Source organism: Nerophis lumbriciformis, linkage group LG29, assembly GCF_033978685.3.
Source record: "Nerophis lumbriciformis linkage group LG29, RoL_Nlum_v2.1, whole genome shotgun sequence".
Taxonomy (NCBI): domain Eukaryota; kingdom Metazoa; phylum Chordata; class Actinopteri; order Syngnathiformes; family Syngnathidae; genus Nerophis; species Nerophis lumbriciformis.
Window position 1 is genome coordinate 31,298,018 of NC_084576.2, and position 14,440 is coordinate 31,312,457.

At 31.9% G+C, this 14,440-nt stretch overlaps 1 protein-coding gene across 11 annotated transcripts in view; it reads left to right on the forward strand.

Moving 5' to 3' along the window:
- syne1b (spectrin repeat containing, nuclear envelope 1b) overlaps window positions 1-14,440 on the forward strand; it is a 469,384-nt gene that overhangs the window by 432,604 nt on the left and 22,340 nt on the right. For all 11 annotated transcript variants that reach the window (XM_072911924.1, XM_072911927.1, XM_061924513.1 and 8 more), the window contains 4 exons: window positions 6,911-7,111; window positions 7,221-7,349; window positions 12,884-13,096; window positions 13,160-13,255. In XM_072911924.1, coding sequence (XP_072768025.1) covers window positions 6,911-7,111; window positions 7,221-7,349; window positions 12,884-13,096; window positions 13,160-13,255 — 639 coding nt within the window. The remainder of the gene's footprint in view (window positions 1-6,910; window positions 7,112-7,220; window positions 7,350-12,883; window positions 13,097-13,159; window positions 13,256-14,440) is intronic.

Consider the following 14,440-nt stretch of genomic DNA (forward strand, 5'->3'; position numbering starts at 1 on the left):
TTTTTTAATATATATATATATATATATATACATACATACAGTATATATATAAATAAATAAATTAAATAAATACTTGAATTTCAGTGTTCATTTATTTACACATATATACACACACATAACACTCATCTACTCATTGTTGAGTTAAGGCAGTGGTTCTCAAACTTTTTTTGTCACCCCCCCACTTTGGACAAGGGGGAGTTTTCAAGCCCCACAAAACAGCACATCCTCGCACAGCGGACGTATGCAATGAACAGGCAGTCTTTATTGCATACTTGCCAACCCTCCCGGATTTTCCGGGAGACTCCCGAAATTCAGCGCCTCTCCCGAAAACCTCCCGGGACACATTTTCTCCCGAAAATCTCCCGAAATTCAGGCGGACTCAGGTCCATGCGGACCGCTTTCCCACAATATAAACAGCGTAACTGCTCAATCACGTTATAACTGTAGAATGATGGAGGGCGAGTTCTTGGTTTCTTATGTGGGTTTATTGTTAGGCAGTTTCATTAACGTCCTCCCAGGGCGGCAACAACACACAACAAAAGCAGTCACGTTTTCGTCTACCGTAAAGCAGTTCGTCTGCCGTAAATAGCAATGTTGTGACACTCTTAAACAGGACAATACTGCCATCTAGCGCATTTGATGAAAGCACTTTTGTGCGTGCCACACAGCAATGCATCATCAGAGCGGGTGTTCAGCATGGTTAGAAAAATAGTGACAGAATAGAACAAGGATGGACAATTCAACCCTTAACTCAACAATGAGTAGATGAGTGTTATGTGTGTGTATATGCGTAAATAAATGAAAACTGAAAGTATTTATTTTATATATATATATATATATATATATATATATATATATATATATATATATATATATATATATATATATATATATATATATAATAAAATAAATATATATGTATTGCTAGAATTCACTGAAAGTCAAGTATTTCTTGTGTATATATATATACTTGACTTGGTGAATTCTAGCTGTAAATATACTCCTCCCCTCTTAACCACGCCCCAACCACGCCCCGCCCCCAACCACGCCCCCCGCCCCCGCACCTCCCGAAATCGGAGGTCTCAAGGTTGGCAAGTATGCTTTATTGCTGTCAGTAGCTTCGTCCACTTGTCAAGCAAAACCACTTTCTTTTAATTTGTCTACGAGTTGTTCCTCAAGATCACTTGCAATGTCCATATAGTTTGTTCCGCTTAGCCCCGCCCCCACTAGTTACTGTTGCTATGTCTGTCAAACTTTCGCTCCTACCTAGAAATTTAAAGCCTACAGGAAAAATAAGTAATTTACATTTATTTATATAGCGGATTTCACAGACAGAATCACAAAGTGATTTACAGTGTGTAAAGAAAATGAAAGCATAGTCAAAAAAAAATCTAAGAATATAATAAAAAAAAAAAAAATTAAAGTGACATTTACTCCCATTCCTCGCGCCCCACCTGTCATGTCTCTATTCCCCACCAGTGGGGCGCGCCCCACACTTTGAGAAACGCTGAGTTAAGGGTTGAATTGTCCATCCTTGTTCTATTCTCTGTCACTATTTCAGAACACACACATTATACAAATATACATTATAAAATCAATAAGAAAACGGGAGCTCTAATTTGGGAGTCTGAATTAGGATCAGAAGTTCCTATATAAACATTGCGTACTCACGTCGCCTTTTTGTATTGATTACTGCAGCTGTGCACTGGATTCATTCACAAATACAAACTACAACTCACAAACACTTTAGAGTTAGGCTCCACCATCAGAATGTGTACTTAAACTTATAAAGATCACATGGATATTATTCAGTGAGTTGGTTCACCAAAACTAACCTGTTATACAGGAGGAAAAAAGCACACAGGACGTTTCAATTGTTCACAGACTGGTCGCTCTCATCAGAAAGACAAGACACTTCCGGTCTGCAGGTGATAGCATTCAATTGGGAAGAAACGCCCTACTGCCCCCTACTGACCAATGTGAATACTGATAAATGTGTAATGACAGCTCCAAAAACGAATTCAAACCACAAAATAAAATAAATAAATCAACACAAAAATGTGACACATTATGGGCGGGTCACATATGCATGTACAGTAGATGGCAGTATTGTCCTGTTTAAAAGTGTCACAACATTGCTGTTTACGGCAATGTTGTGAACAGGCTGTCAACACGTCACTCAGGTCCGCATGGAGCTGGAGGGGGCGTGGCCTCCAGCTCCGCCTGAATTTCGGGAGATTTTCGGGAGAAAATTTGTCCCGGGAGGTTTTCGGGAGAGGCGCTGAATTTCGGGAGTCTCCCGGAAAATCCGGGAGGGTTGGCAAGTATGGTTATACTTGTGTAGCTTTTCTACAAACCCCGTTCCCATATGAGTTGGGAAATTGTGTTAGATGTAAATATAAACGGAATACAATGACTTGCAAATCATTTTCAACCCATATTCAATTGAATGCACTACAAAGACAACATATTTGATGTTCAAACTCATAGACTTTATTTTTTTTTTGCAAATAATAATTAACTTAGAATTTCATGGCTGCAACACGTGACAAAGTAGTTGGGAAAGGGCATGTTCACCACTGTGTTACATGCCCTTTCCTTTTAACAAAATTCAGTTAACGTTTGGGAACTGAGGAGACAGGGGCCACATTGTGAATAATGCTGTATAATAGACTGTATTTATGTTATTCACATGTGAATAATGCTGTATAGTAGACTGTATTTATATTATTCACATGTGAATAATGCTGTATAATACTGTATTTATATAATTCACATGTGAATAATGCTGTATAATAGACTGTATTTATATTATTCACATGTGAATAATGTTATATAATAGACTGTATTTATGTAATTCACATGTGAATAATGTTATATAATAGACTGTATTTATGTTATTCACATGTGAATAATGCTGTATAATAGACCGTATTTATATTATTCACATGTGAATAATGCTGTATAATAGACTGTATTTACATTATTCACATGTGAATAATGCTGTATAATAGACTGTATTTATATTATTCACATGTGAATAATGCTGTATAATAGACTGTATTTATGTTATTCACATATGAATAATGCTGTATAATAGACTGTATTCATGTTATTCACATGTGAATAATGCTGTATAATAGACTGTATTTATATTATTCACGTGTGAATAATGCTGTATAATAGTCTGTATTTGTTATTCACATGTGAATAATGCTGTATAATAGACTGTATTTATATTATTCACATGTGAATAATGCTGTATAATAGACTGTATTTATATTATTCACATGTGAATAATGCTGTATAATAGACTATATTTATATTATTCACATGTGAATAATGCTGTATAATAGACTGTTTTTATGTTATTCACATGTGAATAATGCTGTATAATAGACTGTATTTATATTATTCACGTGTGAATAATGCTGTATAATAGTCTGTATTTGTTATTCACATGTGAATAATGCTGTATAATAGACTGTATTTATATTATTCACATGTGAATAATGCTGTATAATGGACTGTATTTATGTTATTCACATGTGAATAATGCTGTATAATAGACTGTATTTATATTATTCACATGTGAATAATGCTGTATAATAGACTGTATTTATGTTATTCACATGTGAATAATGCTGTATAATAGACTGTATTTATATTATTCACATGTGAATAATGCTGTATAATAGACTGTATTTATATTATTCACATGTGAATAATGCTGTATAATAGACTGTATTTAGGTTATTCACATGTGAATAATGCTGTATAATAGACTGTATTTATATTATTCACATGTGAATAATGCTGTATAATAGACTATTTATATTATTCACATGTGAATAATGCTGTATAATAGACTGTATTTATATTATTCACATGTGAATAATGCTGTATAATAGACTGTATTTATATTATTCACATGTGAATAATGCTGTATAATAGACTGTATTTATATTATTCACATGTGAATAATGCTGTATAATAGACTGCATTTATATTATTCACATGTGAATAATGCTGTATAATAGACTGTATTTATGTTATTCACATGTGAATAATGCTGTGTAATAGACTGTATTTATATTATTCACATTTGAATAATGTTATATAATAGACTGTATTTATGTTATTCACATGTGAACAATGCTGTATAATAGACTGTATTTATATTATTCACATGTGAATAATGCTGTATAATAGACTGTATTTATGTTATTCACATGTGAATAATGCTGTATAATAGACTGTATTTATATTATTCACGTGTGAATAATGCTGTATAATAGTATGTATTTGTTATTCACATGTGAATAATGCTGTATAATAGACTGTATTTATGTTATTCACATGTGAATAATGCTGTATAATAGTCTGTATTTGTATTGTTCACTTGTGAATAATGTTGTATAATAGTCTGTATTTGTTATTCACATGTGAATAATGCTGTATAATAGACTGTATTTATGTTATTCACATGTGAATAATGCTGTATAATAGACTGTATTTATATTATTCACATGTGAATAATGCTGTATAATAGACTATTTATATTATTCACATGTGAATAATGCTGTATAATAGACTGTATTTATATTATTCACATGTGAATAATGCTGTATAATAGACTGTATTTATATTATTCACATGTGAATAATGCTGTATAATAGACTGCATTTATATTATTCACATGTGAATAATGCTGTATAATAGACTGTATTTATGTTATTCACATGTGAATAATGCTGTGTAATAGACTGTATTTATATTATTCACATGTGAATAATGTTATATAATAGACTGTATTTATGTTATTCACATATGAATAATGCTGTATAATAGACTGTATTTATATTATTCACATGTGAATAATGCTGTATAATAGACTGTATTTATATTATTCACATGTGAATAATGCTGTATAATAGACTGTATTTATGTTATTCACATGTGAATAATGCTGTATAATAGACTGTTTTTATGTTATTCACATGTGAATAATGCTGTATAATAGACTGTATTTATATTATTCCCATGTGAATAATGCTGTATAATAGACTGTATTTATGTTATTCACATATGAATAATGCTGTATAATAGACTGTATTTATATTATTCACATGTGAATAATGCTGTATAATAGACTGTATTTATATTATTCACATGTGAATAATGCTGTATAATAGACTGTATTTATATTATTCACATGTGAATAATGCTGTATAATAGACTGTATTTATATTATTCACGTGTGAATAATGCTGTATAATAGTCTTTATTTGTTATTCACATGTGAATAATGCTGTATAGTAGACTGTATTTATATTATTCACATGTGAATAATGCTGTATAATACTGTATTTATATTATTCACATGTGAATAATGCTGTATAATAGACTGTATTTATATTATTCACATGTGAATAATGTTATATAATAGACTGTATTTATGTAATTCACATGTGAATAATGTTATATAATAGACTGTATTTATGTTATTCACATGTGAATAATGCTGTATAATAGACTGTATTTATATTATTCACATGTGAATAATGCTGTATAATAGACTGTATTTATATTATTCACGTGTGAATAATGCTGTATAATAGTCTGTATTTATGTTATTCACATGTGAATAATGCTGTATAATAGACTGTATTGATGTTATTCACATGTGAATAATGCTGTATAATAGATTGTATTTATATTATTCGCATGTGAATAATGCTGTATAATATACTGTATTTATATTATTCACATGTGAATAATGCTGTATAATAGACTGTATTTATATTATTCACATGTGAATAATGCTGTATAATAGACTGTATTTATATTATTCACATGTGAATACTGCTGTATAATAGACTGTATTTATGTTATTCACATGTGAATAATGCTGTATAATAGACTGTATTTATGTTATTCACATGTGAATAATGCTGTATAATAGACTGTATTTATATTATTCACATGTGAATAATGCTGTATAATAGACTGTATTTATGTTATTCACATGTGAATAATGCTGTATAATAGACTGTATTTATATTATTCACATGTGAATAATGCTGTATAATAGACTGTATTTATATTATTCACATGTGAATAATGCTGTATAATAGACTGTATTTGTTATTCACATGTGAATAATGCTGTATAATAGACTGTATTTATATTATTCACATGTGAATAATGCTGTATAATACTGTATTTATATTATTCACATGTGAATAATGCTGTATAATAGACTGTATTTATGTTATTCACATGTGAATAATGCTGTAAAATAGACTGTATTTATGTTATTCACATGTGAATAATGCTGTATAATAGACTGTATTTATGTTATTCACATGTAAATAATGCTGTATAATAGACTGTATTTATGTTATTCACATGTGAATAATGCTGTATAATAGACTGTATTTATATTATTCACATGTGAATAATGCTGTATAATAGACTGTATTTATATTATTCACATGTGAATAATGCTATATAATAGACTGTATTTATGTTATTCACATGTGAATAATGCTGTATAATACTGTATTTATGTAATTCACATGTGAATAATGTTATATAATAGACTGTATTTATGTAATTCACATGTGAATAATGCTGTATAATAGACTGTATTTATATTATTCACATGTGAATAATGCTGTATAATACTGTATTTATAGTATTCACATGTGAATAATGCTGTATAATAGACTGTATTTATGTTATTCACATGTAAAAAAATACCCAAGTGTTTATTGTCTATTGTGAGCGAACTGTGGTGCTGAATTCCCCCCAGGGATCAATAAAGTACTTTCTATTCTATTGAGATCTCAATAGATCAGGCTCTGTACTGTACTGTGTGTCCAACATGAAGACACTATGTGTGCAGGAGCTGCAGAGGGCCTGGGACAAGCGCAAGGGGATCGTGATGTCCATCAACCTGTGCAGCACAGACTTCCTGCACTCGGACACAGGAGAGTCCAAAGAGCTGCAGGCCAAACTGAAAGACATGAACAACCACTGGGACAAACTGGCGGCCTCGCTGGACGAGTGGAGGTCTTCACTGCAGGGAGCTCTCATGCAGTGTCAGGTGGGGGGGTCTTACTCCTTGCACTTACTACTACGTACCACCGTCATCCGTGTAATTACCAGGCATACCTTTTATCAACGGTCATACCAATCATTGGTGTGATTACCAGGACTTCCATGAGATGAGTCACGGTCTGCTGCTGTGGCTGGAAAACATCGACCGCAGGCGTAACGAAGTGGTGCCCATCGACCCCATGCAGGACAGCGACACTCTTCAGGAGCATCATAAAAGTCTCACGGTACACAAACCCCCGTTTCCATATGAGTTGGGAAATTGTGACACATTTGTGAAGCTTCTCAGGTGGAATTCTTTCCCATTCTTGCTTGATGTACAGCTTAAGTTGTTCAACAGTCCGGTGGGTCTCCGTTGTGCTATTTTAGGCTTCATAATGCGCCACACATTTCCAATGGGAGACGGGTCTGGACTACAGGCAGGCCAGTCTAGTACCCACACTCTTTTACTATTTTACGTGGCTTGGCATTGTCTTGCTGAAATAAGCAGGGGCGTCCATGGTAACGTTGTTTGGATGTTGCTCCAAAAGCTGTATGTACCTTTCAGCATTAATGGTGCCTTCACAGGTGTGTAAGTTACCCGTGTCTTGGCATTCAACATTCATTCATTCAAGAAGGCTGCAGCTATCCATTATTTTACTCTTTGACTAATCTATTGATTAGTTTGTTGGATCAATGGAGTAATTGGATTAAACACACTTTAAAGCTTCAATGTGTATGTTAGTGGAAAAAATTGATATGCAAATATTTTTCCGCTTGCCATAACCTTTATTACTTTCTATTTACCTTTTTTTTTTTACTTTTTAATTTACCTTCTTTGACCATCTTCTTAACTTTTTTTTTTTACATTTAATTGGCCTTCTTTTACCTTCTATTTAATTTTCTTAGCCTTTTATTTACCTTATTTTACCTTTTATGTAACTTGTTTTATCTTCTTTTACCCTTTACTTACCTTCTTTTACCTTTATTTACCTTCTTTGACCATCTTCTTAACTTTTTTTATACATTTAATTGGTCTTCTTTTACCTTCTATTTAACTTTCTTAGCCTTTTATTTACCTTATTTTACCTTTTCTTTAACTTGTTTTTTCTTCGTTTACCTTTTACTTACCTTCTTTGACCATCTTCTTAACTTTTTTTACTTTCTTGGCCTTTTATTTACCTTATTTGACCTTTTATTCAACATGTTTTATCTTCTTTTACCTTTCACTTACCTTCTTTTACCTTTTATTTACATTCTTTCACCTTTTACTTACCTTCTTTTACCTTTTATTTACATTCCTTCATCTTTTTTTACCTTCTTTGACCATCTTCTTAAAAAATTTTTACATTTAATTGGCCTTCTTTTACCTTCTATTTAACTTTAATTTACCTTATTTTACCTTTTATTCAACTTGTTTTATCTTCTTTTACCTACATTCTTTTACCCTCTTTGACCATCTTCTTAACTTTTTTTAACATTTAATAGGCCTTCTTTTACCTTCTATTTAACTTCCTTAGCCTTTTATTTACCTTATTTTACCATTTATTCAACTTGTTTTATCTTCTTTTACCTTTTACTCACCTTCTTTTACCTTTTATTTACCTTCTTTGACCATCTTCTTAACTTTTTTTTACTTTCTTAGCCTTTTATTCACCTTATTTTACCTTTTATTCAACATGTTTTATCTTATTTTACCTTTTACTTAGCTTCTTTTATCTTTTATTTACATTCTTTCACCTTTTACTTACCTTCTTTTACCTTTTATTTACATTCCTTCATCTTTTTTTACCTTCTTTGACCATCTTCTTAAATTTTTTTTACATTTAATTGACCTTCTTTTACCTTCTATTTAACTTTAATTTACCTTATTTTACCTTTTATTCAACTTGTTTTATCTTCTTTTACCTACCTTCTTTTACCTTTTATTTAGCTTCTTTTACCCTCTTTGACCATCTTCTTAACTTTTTCTTTTTACGTTTAATTGACCTTCTTTTACCTTCTATTTAACTTTATTTGCCTTTTATTTACCTCATTTTACCATTTATTCAACTTGTTTTATCTTCTTTTACCTTTTACTTACCTTCTTTTACCTTTTATTTACCTTCTTTGACCATCTTCTTAACTTTTTTTTACTTTCTTAGCCTTTTATTCACCTTATTTTATCTTTTATTCAACATGTTTTATCTTCTTTTACCTTTTACTTATCTTCTTTTACCTTTTATTTACATTCTTTCACCTTTTACTTATCTTCTTTTACCTTTTATTTACATTCTCACATTTTTTTTACCTTCTTTGACCATCTTCTTAACTTTTTTTTTACATTTAATTGGCCTTCTTTTACCTTCTATTTAATTTTCTTAGCCTTTTATTTACCTTATTTTACCTTTTCTTTAACTTGTTTTATCTTCGTTTACCTTTTACTTACCTTCTTTGACCATCTTCTTAACTTTTTTTACTTTCTTAGCCTTTTATTTACCTTATTTTACCTTTTATTCAACATGTTTTATCTTCTTTTACCTTTTACTTATCTTCTTTTACCTTTTATTTACATTCTTTCACCTTTTACTTACCTTCTTTTACCTTTTATTTACATTCCTTCATCTTTTTTTACCTTCTTTGACCATCTTCTTAAATTTTTTTTACATTTAATTGGCCTTCTTTTACCTTCTATTTAACTTTAATTTACCTTATTTTACCTTTTATTCAACTTGTTTTATCTTCTTTTACCTACCTTCTTTTACCTTCTTTTACCCTCTTTGACCATCTTCTTAACTTTTTTTTTTACGTTTAATTGACCTTCTTTTACATTCTATTTAACTTTATTTGCCTTTTATTTACCTTATTTTACCATTAATTCAACTTGTTTTATCTTCTTTTACCTTTTACTTACCTTCTTTTACCTTTTATTTACCTTCTTTGACCATCTTCTTAACTTTTTTTTAACTTTCTTAGCCTTTTATTCACCTTATTTTATCTTTTATTCAACATGTTTTATCTTCTTTTACCTTTTACTTATCTTCTTTTACCTTTTATTTACATTCTTTCACCTTTTACTTATCTTCTTTTACCTTTTATTTACATTCTCACATTTTTTTTACCTTCTTTGACCATCTTCTTAAATTTTTTTTACATTTAATTGGCCTTCTTTTACCTTCGATTTAACTTTCTTAGCCTTTTATTTACCTTATTTTACCATTTATTCAACTTGTTTTATCTTCTTTTACCTTTTACTTACCTTCTTTTACCTTTTATTTACCTTCTTTGACCATCTTCTTAACTTTTTTTTTACTTTCTTAGCCTTTTATTCACCTTATTTTATCTTTTATTCAAAATGTTTTATCTTCTTTTACCTTTTACTTATCTTCTTTTACCTTTTATTTACATTCTTTCACCTTTTACTTACCTTCTTTTACCTTTTATTTACATTCCTTCATCTTTTTTTACCTTCTTTGACCATCTTCTTAAATTTTTTTTACATTTAATTGGCCTTCTTTTACCTTCTATTTAACTTTAATTTACCTTATTTTACCTTTTATTCAACTTGTTTTATCTTCTTTTACCTACCTTCTTTTACCTTCTTTTACCCTCTTTGACCATCTTCTGAACTTTTTTTTTTACGTTTAATTGACCTTCTTTTACCTTCTATTTAACTTTATTTGCCTTTTATTTACCTTATTTTACCATTTATTCAACTTGTTTGATCTTCTTTTACCTTTTACTTACCTTCTTTTACCTTTTATTTACCTTCTTTGACCATCTTCTTAACTTTTTTTTACTTTCTTAGCCTTTTATTCACTTTATTTTATCTTTTATTCAACATGTTTTATCTTCTTTTACCTTTTACTTATCTTCTTTTACCTTTTATTTACATTATTTCACCTTTTACTTACCTTCTTTTACCTTTTATTTACATTCCTTCATCTTTTTTTACCTTCTTTGACCATCTCCTTAACTTTTTTTTTACTTTCTTAGCCTTTTATTTACCTTATTTCACCTTTTATTCAACATGTTTTATCTTCTTTTACCTTTTACTTATCTTCTTTTACCTTTTATTTACATTATTTCACCTTTTATTTACCTTCTTTTACCTTTTATTTACATTTCTTCATCTTTTTTTACCTTCTTTGACCATCTTCTTAAATTCTTTTTACATTTAATTGGCCTTCTTTTACCTTCTATTTAACTTTCTTAGCCTTTAATTTACCTTATTTTACCTTTTGTTCAACTTGTTTTATCTTCTTTTACCTTTTACTTACCTTCTTTTACCTTTTATTTACATTCCTTCACCTTTTACCTACCTTCTTTTACCTTTTATTTACCTTCTTTTACCCTCTTTGACCATCTTCTTAACTTTTTTTTACATTTAATTGACCTTCTTTTACCTTCTATTTAACTTTATTTGCCTTTTATTTACCTTATTTTACCTTTATTCAACTTGTTTTATCTTCTTTTACCTTTTACTTACCTTCTTTTACCTTTTATTTACCTTCTTTGACCATCTTCTTAACTTTTTTTACATTTAATTGGCCTTCTTTTACCTTCTATTTAACTTTCTTAGCCTTTTATTTACCTTATTTCACCTTTTATTCAACATGTTTTATCTTCTTTTACCTTTTACTTATCTTCTTTTACCTTTTATTTACATTATTTCACCTTTTACTTACCTTCTTTTACCTTTTATTTACATTCTCACATCTTTTTTTTACCTTCTTTGACCATCTTCTTAAAAATTTTTTACATTTAATTGGCCTTCTTTTACCTTCTATTTAACTTTCTTAGCCTTTAATGTATCTTATTTTACCTTTTGTTCAACTTTTTTTATCTTCTTTTACCTTTTACTAACCTTCTTTTACATTTTATTTACATTCCTTCACCTTTTACCTACCTTCTTTTACCTTTTATTTACCTTCTTTTACCCTCTTTGACCATCTTCTTAACTTTTTTTTTACATTTAATTGGCCTTCTTTTACCTTCTATTTAACTTCCTTAGCCTTTTATTTACCTTATTTTACTTTTATTCAACATGTTTTATCTTCTTTTACTTATCTTCTTTTACCTTTTATTTACATTCTTTCACCTTTTACTTACCTTCTTTTACCTTTTATTTACATTCTCACATCTTTTTTTACCTTCTTTGACCATCTTCTTAAATTTTTTTTTACATTTAATTGGCCTTCTTTTACCTTCTATTTAACTTTCTTAGCCTTTAATTTACCTTATTTTACCTTTTATTCAACTTGTTTTATCTTTTTTTACCTTTTACTTACCTTCTTTCACCTTTTATTTACATTCCTTCACCTTTTACCTACCTTCTTTTACCTTTTATTTACCTTCTTTTACCCTCTTTGACCATCTTCTTAACTTTTTTTTTTACATTTAATAGGCCTTCTTTTACCTTCTCTTTAACTTCCTTAGCCTTTTATTTACCTTATTTTACCTTTATTCAACTTGTTTTATCTTCTTTTTACCATTACTTACCTTCTTTTACCTTGTATTTACATTCCTTCAACTTTTACTTACCTTCTTATATCTTGTATTTACCTTCTTTGACCATCTTCTTAACTTTTTTTTACATTTAATTGGCCTTCTTTTACCTTCTATTTAACTTTCTTAGCCTTTTATTTACCTTATTTTACCTTTTATTTAACTTGTTTTATCTTTTTACCTTTTATTCACATTCCTTCACCTTTTATTCACCTTCTTTTACCTTTTTTTCCTCATGGTAATGACTTAATGTTTGACCCATCGTTATGAAAGAGTATTGTGTGTGTTCCCACAGCAAATCCGCCAGGAGCTGCTGGACTCGCAGCTGAAGGTGGCCTCGCTGCAGGACATGTCGCTCCAGTTGCTGGTCAACTCGCAGGGCGGGGACTGCCTGGAGGCCAAAGAGAAAGTCCACGTCATCGGCAACCGCCTCAAGCTGCTGCTGAAGGAGGTGACCCGGGACCTGCGCGAGCTGGCCAAGATCCTGGACATCACCAGCAGTCAGCAGGTGGCTGCCACGTACACCCTCACCTTCATCCTCACCACTCAACATGTCCCATCCCGTCCGCAGGATCTGTCCTCGTGGTCGTCGGCTGACGACTTGGACACCGGGTCCGGGTCTCTCAGTCCCGCCTCCGGGAGGAGCACTCCGAGTCGGCGGAGATCGGTAACGTACATGCTTGTTCCTCCACTGCTAACATTGACTTGCATCCCATGGAAGACCAGCAAGGATCACTCCCCCACTTCCTCCCCATACATCCACAACTGTCCTCCCGTCATGCCGCATGACCCCCCAGTGAGAAGAGGCGGGCGTCCTTTTTCTTTGTCTCCTCCCCTTCCTGTACTTACAACGTCCAAAAGAGTTTCCCTCTAAATCGTTCCTTGACATCCCTCCAGTTTGTAGTCCCAGGAATCTGCTAAACCAGCAGCGAATGTCCCCTAAGATTGCTTCCAGTCACGTTAAGATGTGTCCTGTACGTCCACTCCTCTGCATGTTCTCAGAGCAGCAGACCCTCCAGTGAGGAGGGACCTCCCGGGAGTCCTTTCTCTTCTCCTGAGATCTTTCCTTGACATCCCTGTAGTCTGATAAACCGCTGACTAAAATCCCCCCAGAAATGGCCTCCTTTCCCAAACGTCAAATCCAATAAGCATGTCACTGCTGCTGACTACAGTCGCGGTCAAAAGTGTACATACACTTGTAAAGAACATCATGTCATGGCTGTCTTGACTTTACAATCATTTCTACAACTTGTCATGTCTGTGTAATCACGTTTTGTTTAGTTATAGGACTCTTTAGTTTCTGTCTTTTCACTCCCTTGTCTTGTCACCATAGTTACCCACTAGTTTCACCGGTCATGTCACGCACCTGTTTTGAGTCACGCACCTGTTGTTAATCATGTCCATAGTATTTAAGTTCATTCATTTTCTGTTGTTCGTCCTGGAGTCATAGCCTTTCTCACCCTGCTATCCTCGCGTTTCAAGCCCTGTTCACGATCCCATGCCACAGTAAGTTTTTGTTTATTAAGCCACAGTTAGTGTTTTGTTTAATTGTTCATAGTTTCTGCCAATGTGCAAGTTTTGTGTTTATAGTCTAGTTTTGTACCTCCGCCCCTGTGCGCGCTTTTCGTTTGATCCTTTCTTTGTAGTTATAGTGTTAAATAAATCATGTACCCACCTTCAAGCCATCCATCCATCCATTTTCTACCGCTTATTCCCCTTTGGGGTCGCGGGGGGCGCTGGAGCCTATCTCAGCTACAATCGGGCGGAAGGCGGGGTACACCCTGGACTAGTCGCCACCTCATCGCAGGGCCAACACAGATAGACAGACAACATTCACACACTAGGGCCAATT